The following is a 27,560-nucleotide window of genomic DNA, read 5'->3' as shown; positions in this document are numbered from 1 at the left end:
ATTAAATTTCCATTTGGTTCTTCTTTATATCTTCCCTTTCTTTGCTGAGACTTAGTTTTTCATTTCTGTCAAGCATGTTTTAATTACCCATTGAAACATTTTTCTGGTGGCTGCTTTAAAGTCTTTGTCAGATCATCTTAACTTCTCTGTCACGTTGATTTGGTGTCTGTTGATTGTCTCTTTTTGTTCAATTTAAGATCTTCCTGGTTCTTCATATGATGAATGATCTTTGATTGAAACCTCTGGGCAGTGGTGGTGAAAGCCCTGGCTCTTCATTGACATCCTCTGACGCCACCACCTGGGGAGAGGGAGGGGGACCTCATTAGTGTCAGATGGGGATGGAAATGCAGGCTTCCCATGTAATCTCCAGTGACACCACTATGTTGTTCTAGATCCTAAGGTCCCTAGCCAGTCTGCCTTCATCTTTCCATCTTTCAGAGTCTTCTTATGTTTGTTTTATTTATTTATTGTTTTAAATGTTTAATTCTCATGGCAGACAATGTTAGTCACCTACCCCACCTACTTCCTCTTTTTTTTTTTTTTTTTTTGCTGCACCATACGGCATGTGGGATCTTAAATCCCAGACCAGGGATTGATCCTGCACCCCCTGCATTGCATTGGAAGTGCGGAGTCTTAACCAGTGGACCACCAGGGAAGTCCCTGTTTGTTTAAAATGTAATGTCCAGAGTTCTAGTTGTGCTTAGTGGAGGAAGAGTGAAAAATACATCTACCCCATCTTCCCGGAGTAGAAGTCCAATTCAGATTGGACACTACCCAGAGGTAGCACAAACCCCACGTTATGGGGCTCAGTCCCACAAGACTGCCCCTGCTCTGGACGCTAGTCAGAAGTTCTCGGTGGCCCCAGACCAACTGTTCTTTCTGCCTGGGTAGCTACAAATTCAGGCCTTTCCCACCCCCCTCAGGAGCAGTAATTCTCTAGAACTCAGGAAAGTCCTAAACTTACAATTACAGTTTTATTATAAAGCATACAACTCAGGAATAGCTAAATGGTAGAGACTCGTAAGGCAAGGTCTGGGGTGGAGGTTGGGGGCAGGCAGGAACTTCTGTGGGAGGTGGGGTGCCACCTTTCTGGTTCACAGATACGTTCACCAAACAGGAAGCTCGCCAAGTCTCATAGTCCAGGATGTTTATCTGAGGCTTTATTAGCGTGACTGATTGAGTGGCTGGCCACGTGTTTGAACTCAATCTCTAGTCTCTCCCTGCTTCCTGAAAAATGGGGCTGTAAGTTCCAGCCCTCTAATCATATGGTTGGTTCCCCTGGCCGCCAGCCCCCATCCTAAAGCTATGTTGGCTCCTCCCAGTAAGTCAACTCATTAGCATAAACTCAGGTGTGGTCTGCAGGGGCCCATTATGTATAACAGAAGACACTCCTGTTACTCAGGAAATTCCAAGTGTTTTAGGAGCTCTGTGCAATACTTGGGGACAAAGACCACATTTTTTTTTTTTTATTATGCCACAGATTATATTTTAAAAATTTGATTTTTCTCACCAGTGAAGTTCACTTATTTTACAACAGTGTGACATATTTTTTTGTAACTTTCAGTTAACTCCAGTTTTCTTGTCATTTAATAACTGAAAACACATTTGTTGCCCTGCCTGTGTCCTCTTCAGATAAAGTGCGGGAAGCAGGAAAGAGATGAGCTGTGTCTCATGGGGAAGTGGATTCCACTGTCAGAGCAGGGACGGACTTGCTATATAGACGCATCTCTAAATAGCTGTCCTTTCATTTGCTTGCTTTCACCTTCACAGGAACCAGTGCATCAATCAGATGAAAGAGGTGAAGGAGCAGTGTGAAGAGCGAATAGAAGAAGTCACCAAAAAGGGAAATGAGGCTGTAGCTTCCAGAGACCTGAGTGAACAAAAGGACCAAAGCCAGCAGGTAATCCTGGCTTTTTTCTGCCGAGGATCTCCCAAAGGTCTTCCTACCCTCTCTTCAGGCATTTCCTTCCTTCATGTGCTCTCTGACTCGCTCTAGTTCCCTGACACACGACAGCCTGGTCCCGGGACGCAGGGTCTCTGGCGGAGCATGCTGGCCTCCAGACCTGGTCCCCGTGCTCCGGGCCGTGAGGCGATTGCTTCATTTAAAGCTCACAGCCACCCTGGGAGTTGTTGTTGTTGTTTTCTTGTTTGGAGGGCTCTGAGGCCCATGGAGGCAGTTAGAAACTGTCCCAAGGTCACAGAACCCGGTCAGTGATGGAGCTGATCAGAGCGCGTGCTATCAGGCTGCTCGTGAAAGCACAGCCCATGAAAATGCTGCTCACAGCCTTCTGGGGATCTTGGTTTGTTTTAAATACAGCACTTTTATTGAGATATAGTTCACCTACCATATAGTTCACCTATATAGTATTTATAATTCAGTGGGTTTCAGTGTATTCACAAAGTTGTGCAGTCATCATCACAGTCAATTTCAGAACATTTTCGTTACCCCAAAAGAAATCCCATACCCATTAGCTCACTCCCCTTTTACCCCCAGTCTCTGGAGCCTGAGACAACCTCTGATCTATTTTCTCTGCAGATTTGCCTTATCTGGATATTTCATATCAATGGAATCATACTGGTTTTCACATAGCATAATGCTTTCAGGATTCCTCCATGTTGTAGCACGTATGAGTACTTCCTTTTTATGGCTGAATAATATTCCATTGTATGACTATACCACATTTTGTTTATTCATTGGTCAGTTGATGGGCATTTGGGTTATTTCACTTTTTGGCTACTGTGAATAATGCTGCTGTGAACATTCATGCACACATTTTTGTGTGAATGTAAGCTTTCATTTCTCTTAGTTATACTGTATACCTAGGAGTAGCATTGCTGGGTCGTATGGTAACTCAACTCTCCTTAATGTATTGAGAAACTGCCATACTGTTTCTGAAAGTGATCGTACTCTTTACATACCTACCAGCAGTTTATGAGGGTACCAGTTTCTTTACATCCTTGCCAACTCTTGTTATTATCCGTCTTTTTCACCATAACCATCCTAGTAGGTGTGCATTGGTATCTCATTGTGGTTTTGATTTGCATTTCCCTAATAACTGATGATTTTGAGCATCTTTTCATGTGCTGTATTGGCTGTTGGTATATCCTCTTTGGAGAAATGTCTGTTTGTATCCTTTGTCCATTTTGAAATTGAGTTATTTTTATTATTTAGTTGTAAGAGTTCTTTATATATTCATATAAAGATATTAGTTATATGATTTGCACATATTTTTTCCCATTCTTTGAGTTGTCTTTTCACTTTCTTGTGTTCATTGAAGCACAAAAATGTTTTTAATTTTCATTATGTCTAGTTTATTTTTTCTTTTGTTGCTTTCTTTTGTTGCTTGTTCTGTTGGTATCATGTCTAAAACCGCTTTGCCTAATCCAGCATCCTGAAGATTTATTCCTGTATTTTCTTCTGAGACTTTTATACTCGTTAGTATTTAGTTCTTACATTTAGTCCTGTGATTCATTTTGAGTTAATTTAATTTTTGTATATGGTGTGAGCTAATGGTCCAACTTTATTATTTTGTATGTGGATATCCAGTTGTCTCAACACCATTTGTTGAAAAAAAAACAAACACTATTCTTTTCCCCACCGAGTTGCCTTGGCATCCTTGTCAAAAAATCAGTTTACTGTAAATATGAGGGTTTATTTTTAGACTCTCGGTTCTGTTCTGTTGATCTCTTTTTCTGTCCTTATGTCCATACTACACAGTCTTGATTACTGTATCTTTGTAGTAAGCTTTGAAATCAGCAGCTTTAACTGCTCCAACTTTGTTCTTCTTTTTCAAGATTGTTTTGGCTATTCTGCACTGGTTGACTTTCTGTATGGATTTTTGGATCCGCTTGTCAATGTCCTCAACAAAGCCAGGTGGGATTTTGACAGAGATTACATTGTCTGTACGTCAGTTTGGGAAACGTTGCCATCTTAACAACATCCAGTCTTCTGTTGTGTGAATGTGGGACGTCTTTCCACTTAAGTCCTTTAAAAGTCTTTTTGAATAATATTTTTTAATTTTCAGAAGTCTTGCACTTCTTTTGTACAATTTATTTCTAAGTATTTTTTGATGCTGTTATAAATGGAATTGTTTTCTTAATTTCATTTTCGAACTGCTTATTGCTAGTGTGTAGAAATACAATTCATTTTTTATATTGATCTTGTATCTTTCAACCTTGCTGAACTTGTTTATTAGTTTGAATAGTATCTTTTTGATTCCTCAGAATTTTCTGTATTAAGATTATGTCATCTAAAAATAGTTTTACATCTTCCTTTCCGATCTGGATGCCTTTTATTCCTTCTTATTGCTTAATATCCCTGGCTAGACCTCCAGTATAACGTTAAATAGAAGTGGTGAGGATAGACATCTTTGTCTTGTCCTTGATCACAGAGGGAAAGCATTAAGTCTTTCACCATTAAGTCTGATGTTAGCTGTGCAGGCATACCTCGTTTTATTGTGCTTCACAGATATTTGTATTTTTTTACAAATTGAAGGGTTGTGGTAACCCGGTGTTGAGCAAATAATATTGGCTCCATGTTTTCCAGTTTGCTCACTTCATGTCTCTGTGTCACATTTTGGTAATTCTCACAATATTTCAACCTTTTTCATTATTACATTTGTTACGGTGATCTGTGATCAGGGGTCTTTGATGTTACTATTGTAACTGTTTTGGCCTTTTTTAAGCAATAAAGTATTTTTTAATTAAGGTAGTACATTTTTTGGACATAATGCTATTGCATACTTAATAAACTACAGTATAGTGTAAACATAACTTTTATAGGCACTGGGAAACCAAAAAATTGGCGTTACTTGCTTTATTGCGATATTCACTTTATTGCAGTGGTCTGGAACCAAACCTGCGATGTCTTCAAGGTACGCCTATATATTTTTCATAGATGCACATTATCAAGTTGAGGTAGTTCCCCTCTATTCTTAATTTGTTGAGTGTTTTTATCAAGAAGAGCTGTTGGATTTTGCCATTGTTTTTTCTGCATTGAGATGATCATGTGTTTTTGTCCTTTATGCTATTGACATGGTATTAACATTAATTGATTTTTAGATGTTAAACTAACCTTGCATTGCTGGGAGAAATCCTACTTGGCCATGGTGTATAATCCTTTTGTATGTTGCTTGATTTGATTTGCTAGAACTTTGTTGATGATTTGGGGGTCTATATTCATATTAGGTCTATAGTTTTCTTGTAATGTCTTTCTCTGGCTTTGGTATGAGGGTAATTACTGGGCTCATAGAATGAGTTGGGAAGTATTCTTTCCTCTTCTGTTTTTTGGAAGAGTTTGTGAAGATTTAGAATTAAATGTTTGGTAGAATCCACCAGTGAAGCCATCTGGAACTGGGCTTCTGGGGAGTGGGGATTTTTACATTACTACTTCAGTCTCTTGTGTTATAAGTCTGCTCAGATTTTCTACTTCTTCTTGAATCCGTTTTGGTAGTGTGTGTCTTCCTAGGAACTTGTCTGTTTCAGCTAAGTTATCAAACTTGTTGGCAAACAATTGTTCTTAGTATTTCCTTATAATAAAACTTTTTTATTTGTGTAAGGTTGGTAGTGTTATCCTCTTTCATTTTTGATTATAGTAATTTGAGTTTTTTTTATTCTCAGTTCATCTAGCTAAAGCATTGTCAATTTCTTTCATCTTTCAAAGAACTTTTGGTTTCATTGATTTTCTTTATTTTCTTTTCCATAAGTCATTAATTCCTGATCTAATCTTTATTATGTGCTTCCTTGCTTTAGGTTCAGTTTGCTCTCCTTTTTCAAGTATCTTAAGGTGAGAGATTAGGTTATTAATTTGAGATATATCTTTTTCCTTAGATAGGCCTGTAAATGTCCCTCTTAGTACTGCTTTAACTGCCTTCCAGAAGTTTGATGTGTTGTGTTTTTCATTTTTCTCTAAGGTATTTTCTAATTTTCCTTGTGATTTCTTTGGCCCATTGGTTATTTAGGAGTATGTTATCTAATTTCCACATATTTGTGAATTTCTCAAAAAATTTCATTCCTGTCATTGATTTATAATTTCATTCCGTGGTGACTGGAGACCATACATTGTATGATTTCAACACTTAAAACCTGTTGAGGTTTGTTTTGTGGCCTAGCCTCTGTCTGTCCTGGAGAAGAATGTATTTTGCTCTCGTTGGGTTGGGTGCTCTGCAGGTGACTGTTCAGGTGGTTTGTCATGTTGTTCAAGTCCTCTCTTGCCTTATTGATCTTCTGCTTACTTGTTAATACCTTATTAAAAGGTTTTTCTGGGAGATGTGGACCCAGCCTCAGATCTTCTGCTTTATGCCGGGTGGTAGGGCATGACCGGGGTAGAGTATGGCATTTCTCAGGGTTTCCATGTTCATATTCATCAGAAGGACGTAGTGGGTCCATTGCATTGCTCAGCGTTGTTGAAGGTTTATGGTCATGGAGCCCCTGGCTGCCTGTGCTCCTGTTTCAGCTCCAAGCCCCCAGTGAGCCCCAGCCCAGGCCGCAGGAAGCAGGCCTGCCCCAGGCAGAGGTGCCACAAGCAAGAGGGAACATGCCCAGCAACAGCGAGCCCCAGACACCAGTCCCCAGTTCTGAGGTGGCTTTGGATTTGAAGAAACAAGGCGAGAAAGGTAAGTGAAGCTTGGCAATGACGCGTTTAAGCCCTCTTCAGGGTCCCGTGCCAATAGAAAGCATAGCAGCGGGTCACGCCCTCCAGTCCACACAGATACACAGGGCAGAGTGTGCTGCTGGCGGCCGGTGGGGACTCGGTAATGGGGCTGCAGGTGGCAGGTGAGTGTCTCTCTGGCACCTGGACTTGGGGCCACGGGCTTTTTCTCTGCCTTACTGATGTCTCACACTGTAAACTAAGTGCCTAGTTCTTTGGCAGCTCTGTAAAGGAAGGTCCAGGCAGAGCCTTTATTCAGGACAGTGGTGGGACTGTGGGATTAAGGGGACGTGGCTGAGTCCTAGGCAGCTGTCGTTGGCTCCCAAGCACTCGTCTTAAATAGGACGATCAGGTAACCTCAGCAGTGCAGCCTCCTCCACTTGCAGGGTGTCTCTGTGAGCCAGATCACTTAGTCTGAATTTTTTTTCTAAGACATTTCCTCTTCCTGGTGGTTCTGAAGATGAGCTGCGGGCATAGAGAGGCCTGGAGTCTGCTGAGGCCACAAAAGAAATGATCCACCTGCCCCATCGGTCCACAGTCCTTGGGAAGGCTCTGGGAATTGAGTGATACGAGGGTTTCTGGTTTTGTCTTAATTGCTAGTGAGGTCACAGCTAACTATGTTCTGTGCACAGAGGGAACCAAGGAGATTCAGGTCGTCAGCAAGGAGGAGCTTCAGAGGGACGGCCTGGGGCTGTCGAAGGAGCCGGGGCGAGAGCAGAATGCGGAAGAAGACAGACGTGTGGGCGGAAAAGGCCGTGGAGAACCCGGAGAACTGGGCCAAACCCCACAGGTGCCAGCTGCCCTGTTGGCAAGCCAGGAGAATCAGGAGATGGAGAGCCCTGAGCGGGACCAGCTCGTCATCCCCGACGGGCAAGAGGAGGAGCGGGATGCCGACGAGGAAGGTGGGTGAGATTGTCCACCCGGCACCCGCGTCCTCAGCCTCCTTCCTGACGCGGGATGGGCAGCCATGAAGATTCCCAAACAGCAGGTCACCGTTTGGTGGTTCGTTTTGTCTGTTTTGTATGCGCTGTCCAGCAGGAGGCAGGACAGAAGAGCCGTCACTCCCAGCACTTGGAACTTTTAGAAATAATATTCACAGGGAGCCTAGGGGGCTTTCCAGGTGGAAGACCTTGGGATGGGAGCTGAGCATCGAGCACACATAGGTCTCCTGCCAGGTGGACCCCGCGCCTCACCTTTGTTGCTGCACTTCCTCATGCGGCATCACCAGCGGTGTCTGGCGAGCAGATGGAGGAAGGAGGGACAGAAGGATTGGCTAGACGGAGTTTCACGCACGTTTGAGCCTTGCAGAAAAGTGACGTGGGAATCCTACCTTTCTGGTTTGGTTGACTTTTCTCTTTCTTAAAGAAAAGTGTTGTGGGAAACTAAGATTAGCAGAATATTCTGGGATGTATTTTGGTCCCTGAAAGATGGGGAAAATTTCAGTCCTAGCTAAGCCAGGAGTGCTTAGACGGAAGACACCTGTGTTCTGAGCCTGATCGAGTGACAGAAATTGGGGAATGTACTTATTTGCAGAAGTTACCCTGATTCCATTTAAATCTTAATTTTCACTCAAGCTTCTGACGAGTGTGTTCTCACAAGTTTTCAGTTAAAGAATTGGGGGGAAAAAAGAAAAAGGGAAACTCTGGTGACTGATCAGATTGGTACTCAAATTTCAGACCATTCAGTAGCTGGTCATCAAGTGTAACCGCTACCAGTAGGCCTGAGATACTGCTGGGGCTGTGTGTCACACCTCGTCCTAGGTCAGCAGTAATGGTCTGATCAGTAGAATAAAGCTACAGGGCACGCAGGCCTGGGCTTTGTTTCCACTTCAGGCGGTGAGTGCAGGGAAATAGAACTAGAGCTGCCTTTTCCAGGCATACTTTTTTTAACAAAAGATTTTATTTACCTACCTATATACAGATATAAAATGTTTACATTAAACCCTATGAGTACGTTTCTTGAATGCATTCTGTCCCGATCTTCTGTTCTGGTTGCTCTTCTCTCCAGGGATGAATGCGGTGATGAATGATCTAATTCTGTGAAAATTTTATCCTTCGGCTCACAGTAGCCACTGCATTTCCTTCTCTCGGGGCAGTGAACCATTCTAAGGAGATGGCTGCCATTAACCAGCAACCCGTAGTTTCCGAAAACAGTGGTTCCTTCCTTTAACCTTGAGTTGATTGTCTCTTTAAAAAACTGGGATTTTGGTTTGGTGAGCTAGTTACCCCGTTTCCAGCCTGGAATATAGCCCTTTATTTAGGGCCGTATTTTGTACAGATTCAGAATTGGAGTGGGGCATACAAAAGTAGAGAACTCCTGCACGGTATTCGCCCTGGAAGCAAGCACATGCGTCCCTCTCATTTCCTGAGAGGAAGCCAAAAGATATGATTGTTAAACCAGGATTGGGACCATCCCGGTACCTGGGCTCTGGTGCTCCTATGGCATCGAGAGAGAAAACGATGTAGCTTACGTTTTATGACTCTGCTAATTTTATAGGGAGAAACCAGCAAAAACCGGGAGCAGAGGATGACTACAACATGGATGAAAACGAGGCAGAATCTGAAACAGACAAGCAGGCAGCCCTTGCGGGGAATGACAGAAACGGAAATGGTAATTAACGGTGGTGGTGGGGTCATTTCATTCATTTCTGCTTTGTGGTCCTTCACTTTTGCAGTGACTGTACGCCAAATCCCAACAATAATAGTGTAAAGAATCCAGCATTAGAAGACTTTGTTTTCTTCAGAAGCCTTCGAGTGTAGGGGCAGTGGAGGGAGGTGAAGGGTTGAAAAGGCCACGACGAAGACCTGTTAGAAAGTCTGCATATATGATGTGGGGCTCAGGCCCTCAGGAATCAGTAAGGATTTGTCTTCAGTGACATTTAGGGACTTCCCAACAAAATGATAGTTCACTGCTTCGTTACTCCACAGCACCAGTTGAAAAGCCCTGATGCACGCACAGAGCTTCCAGGCAGCTGTTTATAGTAGCACTTTGTGTTATTGTTATTCTGAATTTTTGAGGAGTCCAGGACAGCTGCAGGATGATCAGATTCCAGATCTGTCTGCCTCTTGTGACTGGATTCAGGTTGAACATTTTATAGGTGCAGTTGTGTTCCTCTGGCTTCCCACCAGGAGGCACGGAATGGCAGGTTGATCCTTGGTTAAGGTGGTGCCCACCAGGTCTCTCCGTTGCAAAGGTCCATATTCCCTGTGTAATACATTGTCTAGAGGGGGATGCTTTGAAATAGTGTGGCTTTACCATCCATTGAAAACCGTTGTCTAAATAATAACTCCTCACATTTATTAACTGCCGTTCTTTAAGGACCCCCTCACCCCTGACGTGTACACATGTGAGCAGGCGTGCGCACGCACGCGCACACACACACACACACACACACACACACACACACACACTGACTCTGTCTTCCCCCCTTGTTTTAGTTATCACTGTGGACATAAGGTTTTCTTTTTTGAAATTCGTTTTTCCATCAGACTCTTGGTGTTTCTTTCTGTTTCTAAGAGCTCTTTATATGCTGGGGAGGTTGGCCTTTATCTGTGACTTAAGTTGCAAATACTGCCTGGCAGTGTGTCTTGGTTTTGCTTATGGTTTTTTGCCATGTGAAAGTTTCAAAAATTTTTGTCTTTTCTTTTACTAGATAGTGAGTCATAGTTTTCTCATCTAGACTTGAAAGGAATTCACCCATGTTTTTGTTCAGTATGCGGTCAGATTTTTCTTTTGGTTCCATTGTGAAATAAAACAGATTCACAAAACCACACATAACAAGTGAGTTTTTAGAAGGTAAACACGTTGTAACTGCCCCCTGCCTCCCTGGTCAAGAAATAGAACTTGGGGGGTCCTCCTGAGGCTCCTTCTCTGTTGCTTGTCCTGTCCCAGCACCTTCCCTCCCTGTACCAGAAATGCCTATCCTGACCTTTCCATTTGGCATTTTCTTGAATTTCTTTATGGGTTTATCACTCAAGTGGGCATCCCTGGACACCACAGTTTAGTCTTGCCCGTTTTCTTAAATTTGATATGTCTTTAAGTCTCTGAGTCTCCAGGTTCCCCCTCCATTCCTTTCTCTTTTTGTGTTTACAGTCTGTTCAAGAGCCACAGCTGTTTGACCTGGAATTTCCCACAATCTGGATAGTGTTGATTGTGTATTCATGGTTCGGTGTGGTGTATTCTTCTTTCCTCCCTATTTCCTGCAGATCACCAGCTGATACCTAGGTGGTATTTTAATTCAGCTGTTCCTATTTCATTTGTTAATTGGAATATTTTATAAATAGATGTCAGTGGTATTGTTCATATGGCATAGGCAGGATAAATGCTTCTCCTAAGCATTGGTAATTTACTGTGAAATTTACCAATTTTCATAGTAAGGAATTATTTCCTCTCATCTTCTGAAGGTGACCATTTAAAAAATATAAACTTGAGGATTTAAACCTTTCTGACAGGTTTCACTCAGTTGCACTTATTATCCTTTTTGAAGTTCACATTGTCCCATCTTCTTTGGCCAGTGGGGTCTTCCCCACTTTCATCTGAACCTTTTGGTTCTTTTGTCCCTGTCCTGCTCAGCCACTGCTTCACTCCACACAGTGCTTTTTCTCTATGAGGGGCTCTACCTAGGAAGGACCCAGAAAGGAGCCAGTTTCAGAGGGAGCCTCTACCAGCTCCTTTGTCTTTACCATGGACACTCTGTGGTCACTTGCTGTGGGAGTAGCAGAAACACTGCCACTTCCAGCTGCAGTTCTCCCACTGGCCCAGGTACTTTCTGGTGTAAACCTGTTGGCTCTTAGGGCTTCTGTCGTTCTCAGGTCCATCTGATGCTCCATTGCTTCCCTCTGTTTTCTTTCGATGCCCCTATCCTATGGGTCGCTGTCCGTGGTTTGTTTTTAACCGCTTGTATTTGGGGGGTCTGCAGGACTCCTTGTCATCTAGTTTTGTTCTAAATGTTCTCCAGTTTTTGAGTTTTTAAATTTAGTTGCTTTATGTAGGGACTCTGAGAGATTCAAAAACTACACCACTGTTTCTACCATCTTTCCAGAATCCTCCTCTGCTTTCATATTTTACATTTAGATCTGTTGAATCATTTCAGATGTATTCAGGTGGATGGCACAAGGTGTGGGTCCAATTTTCGTTTTCCAAAGGTGTTTCCAATTGGCCCAACACCATCTAATTCACCGTCTCAAAGTTAGTGATTTGAGGTGCTACCGTCATCAAACACTAAATTTTTATATGTACTTGGTCCTAATTTTTGGATTTTCTATTTTTGTTCCATTGGTTTGTCTCTTGATTTGCAGTGTACCACATTACTCTTAACAGCTTTTTAAAAAAACATATGTGGCAAGTTGAGTTCCTCTGGAAAATCCCAGCCAACATCTCTTTGAATAATCCTTCTTTTTTTTTTTTTGCGGTACGCAGGCCTCTCACTGCCGTGGCCTCTCCCATTGCGGAGCACAGGCTCTGGACACGCAGGCTCAGTGGCCATGCCTCATGGGCCCAGCCGCTCCACGGCATGTGGGATCTTCCCAGACTGGGGCACGAACCCGTGTCCCCTGCATCGGCAGGCGGACTCCCAACCACTGCGCCACCAGGGAAGCCCCTTCTTTCATTTTTGATTCCTTTTTGAATTCAGATTAGAAGTATATTAGATCTTCTCAGTCTATTTGTGTCTCTTACCCTCTTTTTCATATTTTGTATTTCTGCCTTTCTGATCTGTGTTGAGAATTATTTCCTCAGAATACCTTCCAGTTCAAAAATTTTTCCTTCAGCTATGCCTTATCTGTTCTTTTTCATTTCTAAACTTTCTACTTGGCCATTCTTTATGGGCCCTTATTCCTTGCTCATGTTTTCAAACATCTTTTATTTCTCTATCAGGGTTGTTTCATATTTTCCAATTGCAATATCTGAAAACTTTGTGGGTGTTTCTATTTTGTTTCTGCAGGCTCTCCTCGATCCCTTGTTTCCTTGTGTTTTGTGCTTCTTAACTGTGAGCTACTGCTTTCCTTGGAACTTTATCTGGGGGAAGTCTTTGAGGACTGAGTCACAGTTGTATTGGATTAGAGGTCGTTTGCCTCTGCCAGTCTCAAGGAGGGTACTACAAACTCACAACCCCTTCAGTAAAGTAGATTGTCGCCTTCAGGGTTTTTTTTTTTTTTTTGGACCACATGGAAAATATGAGTTCTAAGTATATACCTGTACAATCATCTCATGCAGTTAAGAATCCCACACTCCACACACTAGGCTTTCTTTCTGTCCCCCTTTCATTGCAAGTTTATTTCCTATTACCTTTAAGCCAAGGATGTAAACCTTTGGGGTTTCAGCTTTATATAGGCATTGCCTTCTTGACTCTCCACCTTGAGGGGAGCCCTTGTCTTTAGGGCCTGTCCTCCTGCACCTTTTGAAGCTGTGAAGGGAGAAGCCCAGAGTCTACAGGCTTCAGCAGAAGTCCTCAGGGAAAAAGCTGGCATTGATGCTTATTACCTTCAGGAGTTGATACTCCCACTTCAGTTTTGGCCTCAGATTCCTCCTTTTAGTGTCATTCATAGGCAATGCATTTTAATGTTTAATTTAATTAAAAATTTTTTTCACTTTTCATTTTGAAATAATTTAGAGTTAAAAAGAAAAACTAGTAAGAATTTCCATATATCCTCCATCCAGGTCCCCCAAATGTTAATATCTTATGTAACCACAGTACAATTATCAAAATGAAGAAATTAATACTGATATAATGCTGTATCTATAGACATTATTCAAATTTCTTGAATTGTCCAACTAATATCCCTTTTCTGGTCCAAGATCTAATCCAGGATCATACATTGCACTTAGCATTGTACTTAGTGTCTTTTAACCTGGAACCTTCTGTCTTTATCATTTATATCATTGGTAATTTTTGAAGTGTTCTGGCCAGTTGTTTGGTAGAAAGCTGTTTTAACAATGCATCCTTAAAAAATACCTTTCATATTTTATCCAGCATGTCACTCACTACAGTTGGTTGTTTGGGATTTCTAAAACTGGAAGTCTTAAGTTGATTTTTAAATTATTTTCATAGACTCTTTAATTTTTTTTTTTAATGCAAAAGATGAACACATTAGGAGTCAGAATTTTAAACAGATACAAGTTATATGTGTGACTTTGCAGTGAAGCCTTGGGATCATTCATCCCTTATACCCAGGTGTCCTTGTAAGGATTTGACCTTGTACCTGCTAAGACTTCAAACAAATTGAGGAGTTCGGCAAAGGAAAGGAGCTAAATGTTCTGTCAGCTCTTTTAAGAATTTTAAGTTGAAATCATTTTTAAATTATGTCATCAAGATAGTTTAAGACCCTGCTTGCTCCAGGGAGAATTAGAAGAAAGAGGCATTAGCTCCAACTTTATTAGAGAACTTAAAGCAGTCGTTTATTTAATAAAATTGTCAACGATTTAACATGCAGTAGTTGTAAATGAGGATCTTGCTTTTAGGTTTTATTTGTGATGTGTCTTTTTACGTCCTTTGTGCATCAAAGGATAGAGTAAGGAGGCTGGAAGCCATGTCTAGACATCAGCTCTGTAATGAGAGCTTTGGCGTCACAAAAGCTGACCTAAGTTGCGAATGGCTTTTAGGAGGCAGTGTGCTTGCGGCTAGAGGTGCAGGAACAGAGATTCAGGCAACCCACAAGGTTCACAATCATGTCAAAAGTTCCATGAGAGTACGTTTTATATTGTCCATTTGACAGGACGTTATTTCACTCTTTCACACAATTACGGAGTTTTTAGATGGTTCAGCTATCTTGTCCTTGATTAGCAGTGCAATTCCAAATTGTAATGTTACTGTGGGAGATACAGTCCTCTTTATGACACAGATTCTAGACATTTATGTCCAATGGGACCTGCCTGGGCTGGGTTTCTCAAAATGTTTAATACTAGAACATTATGTTGTTGTTGTTTTCCTTTTTTAGTTCTTAACGCTGAAAATCAGAAAGGAGGCACAATAAATTTACGAGAACAGCGAGAAAAGAGGAATCACACACTCTGAACCAAACTGGAATCACACACTTTGTGTCAGAATTGAACAGAGATCACTACAAAATATTCTTGAGGGATTGGATACTGTGAAATGTACTAAGTAAAATATCTAAAGATGATTATTGTGGAGTTTTAGTTTGTATTTACTGTGTAGGAAAATGAGATTGTCTTTGAGACACTTTTGAAGTGTCTGTATTGAGATGTCAAAATTGTCGAAATTTGTTGGCTAATAGGTATTTCATGAGAAGATCAACACCAGCAATAGAACACAGGTTCTCCTTCAAGTACGGCAGCAGTAGTTCTACTGTGGAAGTAACTTCTGACGTGAAGGAGGCCCACTGCACTTGCAGAGCTCCTTGTCCTCAGTCCCCTCTGGAGTCATTCTCTTCTCCACATGCTGTGCTGAGTGATGGGTACCAGCCCCTGTTATTTCTCCTCGGTGGGCACTGAATGATTTTTGGTTTATCTTCTTGTACCCACCTCTGGTTCTGACAATCAGTGGCCTAGAGCACTGAGTGTTAACACAAACATCACTAGCAACGGTGTTAAACAAGTCTAAACACAAAGGTGTTCTGTGCGATAATTTTTTAAAAGATTACTTGTATGATAACCCTTGTCATTAATGTACAAAATGCTTTTAAGTGACTTGTAATTTGAATACTTGTGATGTATACTTGCTTTGCTTAATATGTGTGGGCAAAGCAAAATCTTGTGTAACAAGTCCTTAGACTTTTGTGGATTAGACTTTTGACACATCAGGGGCCAAAGCAGAGCTGACCCTGGCTGCCTGCGGCAGAACAGTGAGGGCAGCACAGTACTGTGGGGAGAACTGCCTACTTCGCTACTAGAAGAAAAGAAGAGAAAGTTAATGTTGAAAGATATATATACATCATTACAAATTTGGAGAGATTAGAAAGTCAAGAGAAATGCAATAGTTGTTTGTGTCAGTTCACATTTAGCATGTGGTAAAGGACTATCACAAAACTGATTTAAAAATCGAAAGTTAATCTGAAAAAGACTAATCATAATTTACATTAATAGTGACGTCAGGTTTGACTCGAGTTGGTTCTTAACATTTTAAGGTAAATAGACTCTTGCCGGGCTTGTGAATGACTGGCAAAGTCACACTAATGACCTTTAGTGAGGCTCTCTAAAGGGTAGGTGGGTGGTGATGCTTATTAAAATACATTTTGAGTCATGGGATTCGAGATGCAGGGGCCTCAGGTCATTGGACATAACTAACTCCCTTGTTTACAGAGAAGAAACTGGGGCCCGGAGGAGTTCTGAAGCTTCTCCAGGCCAGCAGCCCGTGAGCTGGAGTGCCTGCGTCCCGGCCAGCTGTGGACTCCGGGTGCCACTGGCAGTCACCGAGGGCAGGTCCTGGTTTGCATTCAGGTTAAGATGTCCAGCTCGAATGCTGTGTGATATTCTCCTACCTAATCCCTAAGATTAAACTTTCTACCCAGAAAAGGCAACTGAAGAAGGGTATGAAAGTAGCTTTATGAATCTAAGTCCTTGTGCAGCCTCCCTCTGTGTCTTAGTCTTAGGGTTGATATTCTCTCTTGCTTAGCCTTTATTCATCTCATGTTTAATCAGTGTGCCTAGAGTTGCGGAGAAATAAAATACTGTTAGTTCAACTTTTAAAACTGCTTTCAGTTTTCCCTTCATCCCCTGTTGGATCCCTAAGGAAATCAGCTTGTAAACTGTGGATTAGGCATGGTGGTTTGCCTTATAAATTCAAGCTTTCGTGGAATGAGATGTCATTGTAAATTTAAAAAAACATGATTTCATCTCCTGTACAGAGGCACCAAAGGGCCATTTGTTCAGGAGGTGTGTACTCTAGCTATTTCTTCAAGCTGTCATGCTTTATTACTGTTGACTTCCCTTAGGATCACAGACACCTCTTCCAAGGAATAATCTAGAGGTGTCACAGTTATTTAAAAAACAAACAAAACCTGTGTAATAAGCATCAAATAGATATCAGACCCCCAACCTTGGTCTTTTGGGTTCATCCAAAATTAAACCAGCAGGTAGTCCAATTTTTAATAGGTTTATATAAACTCTATTTGATTCACAACCCTCCTCTATACTCTCAGATGGTGAGCAGACAGGAGTGATGATTCATTTGATCTTTTTTCCTGCAGGAAGGACTGCAGATGAAGATTCCCTAAAGCAATTTTGGATTAGATTTCATGAATTATCTTAATCACCACACACAGTATATACCTTCGTGTGATAGAATTTGAGAAACAAACCATTATCTGTTAAGTCAGTATGCTGTCATTAAATAACTAGATTGATAACTAGCCTGATAGTTTTAATTGGTAATAGGTGGCTATCTATTCATAGTAGAACTTGGAATGGTGAAAGAAAATTGTGATTTCAGGGTCCTTTAAGGTCCAGGGGGAATTGGTCTATTCCCACTATGTATTTTAGCCTAAAAGAATATTATAAATAAATGATAATTTATAGGACACTCAACAACTTCTAACACTTGTCTTTGAAATAAGTTTGAAAACAAATATATACATTTTAAAGTTTCCATTAACTGTGGGTTATATTAACATTTTTTCACATAGTTAGCTTAGACTGAAAATGTTCATTAGTGTTAGAAAGTTGGGGAAATGGCTTATCTCGTGTATTTAAATGTTTGTATGTTTGTGTACTATTTCAGCTCAGAGGGCAACACTTAAAATGTACTAACTAAGCCACTGTTCCGTAACAGCTGGTTTGTAAAATTCTGGTAACATATACACTGAAGGATTACGCAGAAGTAGTTATCTTGCCATGCACTTAAAAAAAAACAAAGAAACAAAAATACCAAACTAAAATGCTTCTGTCCTTGTTGGTGCGCCTGTGAAACACATCTCTGGGGAAGTTACATGACTTGAAATATTCTCATCTGTAAACTATATATAAACTTAAGGTGACATTCTTATAAACCAGGACCCTAACCAAGACAAAATGCCTATTTTTAATCCACAAATGCCTATTTTTTATCCTTACTCCTTAGAATAAAATTAAATGTTCTAGGGACTTGCCTGCTGGTCCAGTGGTTAAGACTTTGCCTTCCAGTTTAGGGGGTACGGGTTCAATCCCTGGTCAGGGAGCTAAGATCCCACACGCCTCACAGCCAAAAAACCAAAACATAAAACAGAAGCAGTATTGTAACAAATTCAATAAAGACTTTAAAAATGGTCCACATCAAAAAAAAAAAATCTTAAAAAGAAAAAAAGTTCTAAAGTAGAACAAAAATCCTGAGTCAAGTGACATAGGCTTAATACTTCATACCCCTACAGAGATTCTAATACTGTGGGAGTGCTTGGTAAATACTTGACTATTTAAAGTCCAAGTAAATGACTGTGACTGACCAGTGTTTTGCCTTTTAGAATCTTTATAAACAGATTTAGATAAACAAGTGCCTTTTTAGAATGAATGTTAATAAACACATGGGAATTAGGATAAAAAACTCAAGGCTTATTAAGAGGTAAGCTAGAGTCTTTGTGGAAGAGCTCCTGATGTTAGAGCTTGCTTTTTACTAACTTCTCTCTCTTAAAGCTGTAATGAAGTGCAATGGAACCTCCAGTATAATGTAACATGTCTGCTTTATCCAGAAATCAAACCTTCACCTGAATGTTTTAACTCAGTCCAAAAAAGCTGCTGCATTATCAACATTTAACATCTGAGCATCATTTAAAAGAGTAGTTCTGTGACCTTAACCAGCAGTCTACAACTGCCAGTTTTTTCCCTGTGAAGGATATCTTGGTATAATAACATCCTTACTCTTGTTTTTTGAGATGGGTTCATTCAGAAGTTATTCGGGAAGTCAACAGATAACACATCTGTGGTCAAAACAGAGCACCACACTTTCCTTTAAACTTGGCTTAATGTTTGAATTCTAAACAGAGGTTGCAGGTATTTTATCTTTGCAGTAGTTTAGAAATTCAGAGTTTTACATAACTTTATGTGATCCTGGAAAAGCTGATACATTCTCTTTTTAAATAGAAGGCAATGTTAGCAGAAAAAAGTCTGAAAAAAGAAAAAACAGAAAAAAGTCTTATAGTGTAAGTGAATGCAACTTCTTCACTTCACTGGAAGCAAACTGTTTAGGGGTAAAGCTACCAGACTCCCAACTTGCCACCTCCAAGTTCCTACTTCCAAATTCCTCTGCACTCTTAGTGTCCTGTGTTCTCACCATCAAGTGTCTCTGCTATTAAAGGGAACCCCGGAGGCCTTGTTTTACCTCCTCTATTCAGTTTTCCAACAAATTGCCTCCAGGATGTCTTTTACATTTTTAAAAGATCCACATCCCGTTAATTGAGCAGGTTCTGGAACAATGAAGGCCTTTTTCTCAAGTTTATACTACAGCTGGGAAGACAAAAACAATTAACTATTTAAATTACAACTGAAAATGCTAAGCACTTTTAAAGGGTTTGGCCTAAACCAGGAGATGGAAATGCCTTCTCTGAAGATGTCACATTTCAGCTGAAACTCGAAGGATAAAGGGAAGCTATCCAAGAGAAGAGGCTTGCTGGTCAGAGGAAAAGCAACAGAGCTGCAGCTTGAGAAGCCAAGGGGAGAGGGCAGAAATGAAGTGGCCAAATTGGGCGTCGGTGGGTGAAGACTATATCATTAACCAGAGAATAGTGGATGTTTTACGATCATACCAGCTCCTCCGAGGCAATGACTCTGTCTCCGTTACTTCACCCCACTCACTCACACCTCAGCTTACTCTCCAGATTCTGCCCCACCTCTTCAAGAAAGGTCTCCCTGTTGTCGCCAGCAACCTTTTGTCAGATCCAATGGGCCCATTTTGGTCCTTATCTTAGGCCTTCCAGTTGTTTGTGGCCCTGCATTGTTTATTTTCTGGCTAAATCTCCTTTGCATGCTTTTGCGTAGCCGGAGCGGAACTCTCCTAAACTTTTCTAAACAGGGTGCTCTTTGACCAATAACTGAGGTAATGTTTTAGAAAAGTCAGAGTCTTGAAAATAGTGACATAAAAACTTTGCCAGAAGGTGGCAGGGCATGATTTTAAGGTGCTCAGTTATGTTTCATCGACCTGCTCCCCCCACCCCTGTTCCCTGGCCCACTCTTAGAACTTGGCTGTCCCAACTCTATTCCTTGGGACCAATCTCAGGCTCTTCTACAGGCTCCCTGAGCAATTGCAACCCCCAATCCAGGCTTTAGTTTACATCTTTGCAGCCACTTAGTCCTCAGTTCATGTCTACCCAAGAATGCACCTTTCAGCTCCACACCAGACTACTTGCTGTCTTCACTAGGATGTCTTTCAACGACATCTCAACAGGGAATTCCCTGGTGGTCCAGTGGTTAGGACTCCACGCTTCTACTGCTGGGGGGCCTGGGTTTAACCCCTGGTTGGGGAACTAAAATATCGCAAGCCACGCAGCCGGAAGAAAAAAAAAAAAAGACATCTCAGCATCTAAAACAATCTTCATCCCCAAACCTTGTCTCCTATTTTGCCTATATAAGCAGTGGCACCACTCCATCTAGTTATCAAAGCCATAAAACCTACAAATCATCACCCTTGATTCCCACAGACTCACCCAATCATTACCAAGTCCTGTACCTCCTTTATCTTTTGATTCTATTCACTTTCCTCTATTCCCTCTGCCACTACCTTAATTAAGACCAGCCATCATTTCCTCTCACCAAAGGAGCTTCCCTGCCTACAGCCTTGTCCCCTTTTGAACCAGCAGTCTTGAGCAAGCAGATCTGATTTGATCCTTTTGTCTCCCCGAATCAAACCTTTTAGTGGTATCCACCAACATCAGACAGTCAAATTCATTCACCTGGCTTCCCAGGTTCTGGAGGACCTGGCCTCCCCTTACTTCTCAAGCGCATCCCTCCAGTCCCTTGTCCTGCTCTATACTTTAGTCAAACTGCCACCTTCTCATCTCAGGCTTGTGCACATCTGTGTCCCAGTCTAGGACCCCTTTAACAGCTCATGCCTCTTAACCTTTGGGACCCAGATGAGATGGAGACTTTCTCCATAAATCTTTTATGTAAGGTGGTTCTCCTACACCAGCATACTGCGTTTCCCCAGGATAAAGACCTGTCTGCTTTTCTGCATTCTTAAGGTTGTTAGATCTGTGAGGGGAGAGGCGGTCTTATTTACCCCATCATTTTTTTTAGCACCTCGAATGGCAGATATTTTAAAAGTTCTAAAAAATGTAACTTTCAGCTTTTCTGATTAGAAACCTGCAGTTAAAACTTAGGAACAATCTGCTCTTAAGAAGACCCACTCCTGAAAAAACAGCCTTAGGTGCTCTCTAATTAGGCAGAACACTTGCTCAGTAACCTTCATTTACATTAGCTGACCTAATTAGACATCATTTAAAAAATGCCAGAGTGCCCTCTTAATCCAACAGTCCCTGGTGGCCCTGACCCGGCATTCTTCTAGCTTGCCTCAGGCTCTTCTTGGTGGTCTGCAAAATCTTGCTGTTTTTTATCCTCTATGCATTTTCTTTTAATTCTTTCTTCTACTGCCTCTTTTCTACCATTTCTTTGTCTTTTTTGTTTGAAGTGTTCAGAAATTACCAGCCAGAAACAGTGTTCCTTCTCAAAAAACTAACCAAATAGCTAACAACAGGTATATTCTTTATCTCTTCATAGCTCAAGTTTCTACTGTACAGCCTACTTTATTTTTAAAGACTTCTGGATTCTGAGATTTCCGGATGCCTACTGGCTGTTCCTGGATGACACACGTGTCGCCAGTCTACTTCAACAGCCACGAAGGAGGGGGTCAGGAAAGTTCTTACTCTATAGCCGACAAGATCTGCTCAGGTTAGCTGCTTGCAAATATTTCCAGAAATAAAGTTTCAATAATCACATTTGCAAGAAAGGTGTCAAATAAGAATTAGGATATTTGAAACTCAGAAACCACAGAGCAAATATAAAATGGTTGCTAGTCTTAAGCCAAGCCAAAAGTCAATTTAAGTTAGGCGCAGGGTAGCTCATTCTGCTAATAGTATTGCTTCCTGTGGAGGAGAAGGAAAGGCCCCCAGAGGCCACGGCAGCTTGACACAGAACAGCAGAGCAGAGACAGGAAGAGGAACTGGCAGCAAAGGAAGAAGGGTGAAGCCACTGGCACTGGGCATTTGTAGGTATAGGTGATTTAAGTCAATTTTCAAAGCCAGAGGATGCTGGAAAGACCCTGATTGAAAATGTCTGATGGGTTAAACTGTGAAGTAGTAAACAGAAAGGAGTATGCCGTGTTGAAACCTAACTCTAAAAATGAACAAATCTATACAGTCTTATCTTCTGAATGTCACTAGCAAACATGATGTGTAATCTTTTAAAAGTGCCAAAAGTAACAGTTAAAGGATTAAAAAAAAAATCTATATTCTGACAGGTATATAATTTAAGATACCATGACACATAAAATCACAATCCCCGTGTAATTTAGTCTCCCTATATAGCTAGGAGGCCCCCCAAAATCCCTTTAAAATGTATTTTGCCCAAATCCCATGTGTTTAAAAAATCCCTTAATTTGAAACTTCTTTTGGATAATGTTTGAACTACTCAAACATTAAGAGTAATAAACACCTTCAATTCTTAACATGTATCAACAAAGTGCTATTGTTTTTCATCTCCAGTAGTGCATTTTTTGTCAAGAAATTTATTAACCTTTACAAACACTATTTTCACTCAATCATTCATAAAAAATGATTTCTGAGTAAATCTGTAATAAAACCATATAATGTTCATCAATGCATTCAATAAGACCAGTTTCATCCATGGAACATAATAAACCACTTTAAAACAGCAGTTTTCATTCACGTCATGTAAGGCTGTCAAATTAAAAGTATTCCTTATAATGGGTTGTTACCCAAGAAATCCATTTCACTTCATGTAAGACTGATGGATAGATCCTCTAAGAGTAGAATCTGTAAGTAGACTTCACCTCTTTGGTCACCTTTTCAGTCTCTCTTTCAAACAAGTTTCACAACAGGAAAATATTTGTGAGCAGAGAAATCAAATTCAGGAGGAACCTGTAAAGAAAACAAAGTCAATTTATGTATCTTATACATATTCAGACAGTAAACAAAATAAAGACTACTATAATTTTAGAGTTTCTCATGTTTTTAGAGACAAGGCAGCACAAAAGAGATTTAAAAGAAAATGATGTAGCTTATCTCTGGTTTATGAAGGTCATTAGAAAACATGCTGAGCAGCGGTTTTCTAACTTCAGAGAATAGTTAACAAAGGAAAATGGACTTAAATTACAGGAAAAGGTCATGGGCCAGCAATTCTTTTTTTAGTTCCAGGGTCGCTGATACTCCTGAGCAATGAAATGAATCACTGCTAAAGCAGAGCAGGAGATAAGAGAGATCACAGAAAAGTAATGGGAGTAAACAAACAGACGTTACGCATGTAATGGGCAAATGCCACCAAAAATGCCTCGGTGGTTGGCCTCTTCTGCACTGAATGTTGATACAGCACTAATGATACAACAGCATTACCAATGGAAGCTTACAGAATCTTCCATGTCCTGAGCCATTAAAGGCTCTAATTATTGAAGCATTCACTTTTCTAAAGGCAGATGACTTTTTAAATAACTCTCCCATAAATTTGTTTACACACATTTTTTTATTACCTTAAGTCATTCAGTAATTTACATGGAAGCGAAGACTTTAGAGATTTTAAGTCAATAAAATCTTTAAGTTTCAAGGAGAAACAGCAAGCTCTGATCTATTTTCTGCCACTGAATCTCTTTTAGAATAGTTTTTATGAGCGTTTTGACTTTTTTGTAATATTTATTCATCTTACTGAAAAAAAAAATGAAGTTTTACAATAAATTAAGACCACTTATTTTCCCTACAATATACTTACCTTAGATTCCTTTTTGTGTCCTCCTGCCAATAACTTCACAACCACAAAGTTGGGTTTGGCAACCTTTAAAATTCTATTGACCTAAACAATGAGCAACATTAAGCTATCAAAACATAAAATTCATAGTCAAAATGTATTGATTTATAGATAATAAGAGGAAATTGGCACAATGTACGTGTTGCTATTTTATTAAAATATTTTATTAAAAGGCAATTTAAAAACATGAACACCATCATACGTCTTTTAGTAACACAGAACTCTAGTAGTCAACCATGAAGACTTGAAAGGGCTACTGTATCTCTTTTTCATTAAAATGAAAGATATTACACTGCAAAGTCCTACAAAGACAATACAATGTAGTGTTTGGGGCATGGACTCTGAAGTTAAGCTGTCCGTTTTCAAATTCCAGCTTTGCCACTAACTAGCTATGAAACCTCTGGAAGTTTTCTAACCTCTCTGTTCCTTAGTTTCTTCATCTGTAAAAATAGGGATAATAATTTACCTTTCCCACAAAGATTTGTTCTGAGGATTAAGTGAGTTAATATATATTATGAGCTGAGACCCACACCTGGCAGGTAATAAGTGTCCTTTAAGTGTTAACTGTTACTTCTGACAACCATTTGTTTAAAAGACTTCTGAACACATGAATAACAATGGAATGAAATATTCACTTCTCTTAAGAGGAAGTAATGGGCAGCTTGAAGGAAAATAAGTTCCCATTGCCCTCTTAGTGACCTCACTTGACACATCACCACGAGTTCAGTAACTGCTTCTCCTCAGCTCCAGATCACACATCCACTTACCTACACGACTACTCCATTGGGACATCCAAAAGCCATGTCCAAAACTGAGCTCCAGACCTTCCCAGCCCTGTCTCCCCCATGCTCCAGCCTACAGTCTTCCCTACATGACTCAATCTACCCTGGTGGTGCTCAGGCCAAAAACCTCAAAACCATCCTTGACTCTTTTTCTCTTACCCCACATCCAATCCATCACCATCAATCAATCCCATTGACTAGGCCTTAAAATTCACAGAGGACGCAATCACTTCGGATCCACTAGCACCACCACCTTTCAACTGGATCATAGCTATGGCTCTCCTGCTTCCACCCTTGGTCCCACCACAGTCTATTTTCAGCACAGTGGCCAGAGTGATCCTTTAGAACAAAAATCAGATCTGGTCACATCTCCGCTCAAAACTCTCCAACAGCTCACCCCCTTGTTCACCTCACTCCAACACAAAGCCCTTGGCGGGCTTCTCTGGTGGCGCAGTGGTTGAGAGTCCACCTGCCGATGCAGGGGACACGGGTTCGTGCCCCGGTCTGGGAAGATCCCACATGCCGCGGAGCGGCTGGGCCCGTGAGCCATGGCCGCTGAGCCTGCGCGTCCGGAGCCTGTGCTCCGCAACAGGAGAGGCCACAACAGTGAGAGGCCCGCGTACCGCCAAAAAAAAAAAGCCCTTGGCTGTTCCTCAAATACAACAGGGCACACTCCTACCTCTGCACCTTTACACATAGTGGATCCCTCTGCCTAGAAGGCTCCATCCCCAGAGGGCCACGTGACTTGCTTCTTCACCTTCTTCCAGGGCTTGCTCAGCGGCCAACTTATTTAAAAATGTCTAATCCCCTCCACCTGCCTCCTTGTAGCATTCACTATCCCTATTCCCAGCTTGATCTTTCTTCATAGTACTTATGATCTTCTAATACACTATATAACATTTATTTATTCACTGCTTGCCTCCCCTGCCCCCAGGAGGGCCCAGATTTCTGTGTTGTTTTCCCTGCTGGAACCTACCAGAGTGCTTAGGACCTAGTAGGCACTCAACAATATTTGTTGAGTTAAATAAATGAAGTCCACTAAAAGAAATATTCCATCTATTACAGGCACCTTCCTCTAATTTTTATACTCCCCCCTTTTATTTTCTTTCATTACGTGACTATATATGATTTTTTAAAAAAGTCATCTCTCTCCTACCCCTCTTCCCTAAGGCACTTAGCAACCCTCCTAAGAAGCAAACACTGTTATTAATTCTTATGTATCTTTCCAGAGATATGTTATATTCATATAATATTGCCACACATACATGTAGTCTTCCTTTCTTCCCCTTGACTGAAAGGGCAGCATACTATACATACAGATTTTAAGCTTGCTTTTTAAACGTCTTATATTCTGAAGAACATTCCATTACAGTAAATAAATATCTTCCTTGTCCTTTTTAGGGCTGCACGGTACTCTACTGCACGATGAAAAGTCATGTAACAGTTCCCTCTGATGGACACTAAAGTTTCCTCATTTTTTTACTATTACAAATCCTGCTGTAATAAATACTCTTGTATATTCATCACTTCTCACATGTGCACATGTATCTATAAGATAAATCCCAAGAGGCAGAATTTCTGGGCCTAAGGACATGTGATTTTTGACAGATTGCTAAAATACCCTTCCATGGAGGCTGTACCAAGATATACTCCACAAAATGGTCTGTGTTACAGGTAACTCTCATTTACAGAATAAATGCATTTCAATAAAATCAGGTATAAATTATGAAACTAACAAAAGGCTGAAACAGTATTTTATATTTTACAAGTTCTAAACTCTGTAGAATGATACTCAAAATAGTCTTCAAAAACAAGTCTTTATTTTAAATGGTCAAGTGGAATACAGTTATTTTTACTTCCTGTGATAATTGACCAGATCATTTTTTAGACTTAAGATTTATATAATTATATTTTAATACAGTAAACTACAAATCAAAAATTTTAAATCTTAACAACTGAACTGTGCATCAATCTGGATCTTATTTCTATTCTTTCTGCTTACTTTATGGTTCTAAGTCTTCATTTCTCTTTGCATTGATTTCTAAATGTACACAAAGGAGATATTTACATCACTTCTTTCATCAAATAATTTTAAGTCTGACAAGGTTAGGTTAGCAAAGCTATTTGAAATCCTTAGCAGAAACACTGACAGGCTTCATTTATTAATACTATAAGGTTCGTTTTATAATTAAACTGTACTGTCATCCAGTAGTAAGATAGGTACTTCCTGCCAAGCTTTTCCTCTAGAATTACTGTGACTGCAGTCTTACCTCATGGTCTGGGTTTGGGATATTTTCCAATATCATTTTTGCCTGCTGAAAGTGCTTACTAGCTGCCACATACAGTTCTGGAGACTGAGGAGGAGGGCTATATTTATTGAGGTCAGACATTTCCTAAAAAAAAGAAATACTATTATTTAAAACATGCTTAATATGAAAAAACTCTAAAATACCTTTTTTTAATTAAAGAATTCTACACTGATTATCCATTCACATACAGACACTAAAGCAAACATTTGGCATGTCCCTATTTTTTTTTTTTTTTTTTTTTGCGGTACACGGGCCTCTCACTGTTGTGGCCTCTCCCGTTGCGGAGCACAGGCTCCGGACGCGCAGGCTCAGCGGACATGGCTCACGGGCCCAGCCACTCTGTGGCATGTGGGATCTTCCTGGACCGGGGCACGAACCCGTGTCCCCTGCATCGGCAGGTGGACTCTCAACCACTGCGCCAACAGGGAAGCCCCCTATTCAATTTTCAACCTTCATATACCACACCTCATATTATTCTCATGTTTAAATAACTGTTAATGTGATGAGTATATCCAAAATCAAATAATTTTCCTACTATTTAAAACTGCTATTTTATTACTTTATCCCATTGATCCAATACTAGTTTGACTTGACTATTTTAACAAAATGTCTAGGTACGAACAGCCCATATCCAAGGAGGTCTAAGACTAACTATTTTACAATTATTTTAAGGAGCAGGTTCACCTTGAACTGCAGATAGTGCACTGGTGGTGGTGTCATTACACTGTTGAATGGAGCAAATCTGTGCTCGTATCGAACTTGTTCACTATCGAGCTCAAACTTGGGTTTTCGTACTTTGCCATCCATGTCAAATGCTACCATGGTCTACAGTAAAAAAAGAGAGAAAAACAGATGGTATTAATATGAAAATGTGAACATCCTCATTAATACAGAATAGAAAACAAGAAACAGCTATTTACACATAGTTAA

General features: G+C 40.6%; 2 protein-coding genes across 3 annotated transcripts in view; one reads left to right on the top strand and one right to left on the bottom strand.

The window, feature by feature from the left end:
* The window catches only part of GOLM1 (golgi membrane protein 1), a 55,844-nt gene extending 38,318 nt beyond the window's left edge, over window positions 1-17,526 (top strand). The window contains exons 6-10 of the mRNA XM_060014985.1: window positions 1,771-1,900; window positions 6,455-6,614; window positions 7,282-7,551; window positions 9,146-9,259; window positions 14,584-17,526. Coding sequence (XP_059870968.1) covers window positions 1,771-1,900; window positions 6,455-6,614; window positions 7,282-7,551; window positions 9,146-9,259; window positions 14,584-14,660 — 751 coding nt within the window. The 3' untranslated portion in view covers window positions 14,661-17,526. The remainder of the gene's footprint in view (window positions 1-1,770; window positions 1,901-6,454; window positions 6,615-7,281; window positions 7,552-9,145; window positions 9,260-14,583) is intronic.
* Window positions 17,527-19,717: 2,191 nt separating this feature from the next.
* The window catches only part of NAA35 (N-alpha-acetyltransferase 35, NatC auxiliary subunit), an 89,511-nt gene continuing 81,668 nt past the window's right edge, over window positions 19,718-27,560 (bottom strand). For both annotated transcript variants that reach the window (XM_060014983.1, XM_060014984.1), the window contains 4 exons: window positions 27,315-27,455; window positions 26,592-26,714; window positions 23,504-23,584; window positions 19,718-22,662 (listed from right to left, as the gene is read on the bottom strand). In XM_060014983.1, the coding sequence (XP_059870966.1) occupies window positions 22,603-22,662; window positions 23,504-23,584; window positions 26,592-26,714; window positions 27,315-27,455 (405 nt within the window). In that variant the 3' untranslated portion in view covers window positions 19,718-22,602. The remainder of the gene's footprint in view (window positions 22,663-23,503; window positions 23,585-26,591; window positions 26,715-27,314; window positions 27,456-27,560) is intronic.

Source organism: Delphinus delphis, chromosome 6, assembly GCF_949987515.2.
Source record: "Delphinus delphis chromosome 6, mDelDel1.2, whole genome shotgun sequence".
In the NCBI taxonomy this organism is placed as follows: Eukaryota; Metazoa; Chordata; class Mammalia; order Artiodactyla; family Delphinidae; genus Delphinus; species Delphinus delphis.
Note: the sequence above shows the minus strand (reverse complement) of the source record. Positions and strands in the feature narration are given on the sequence as shown.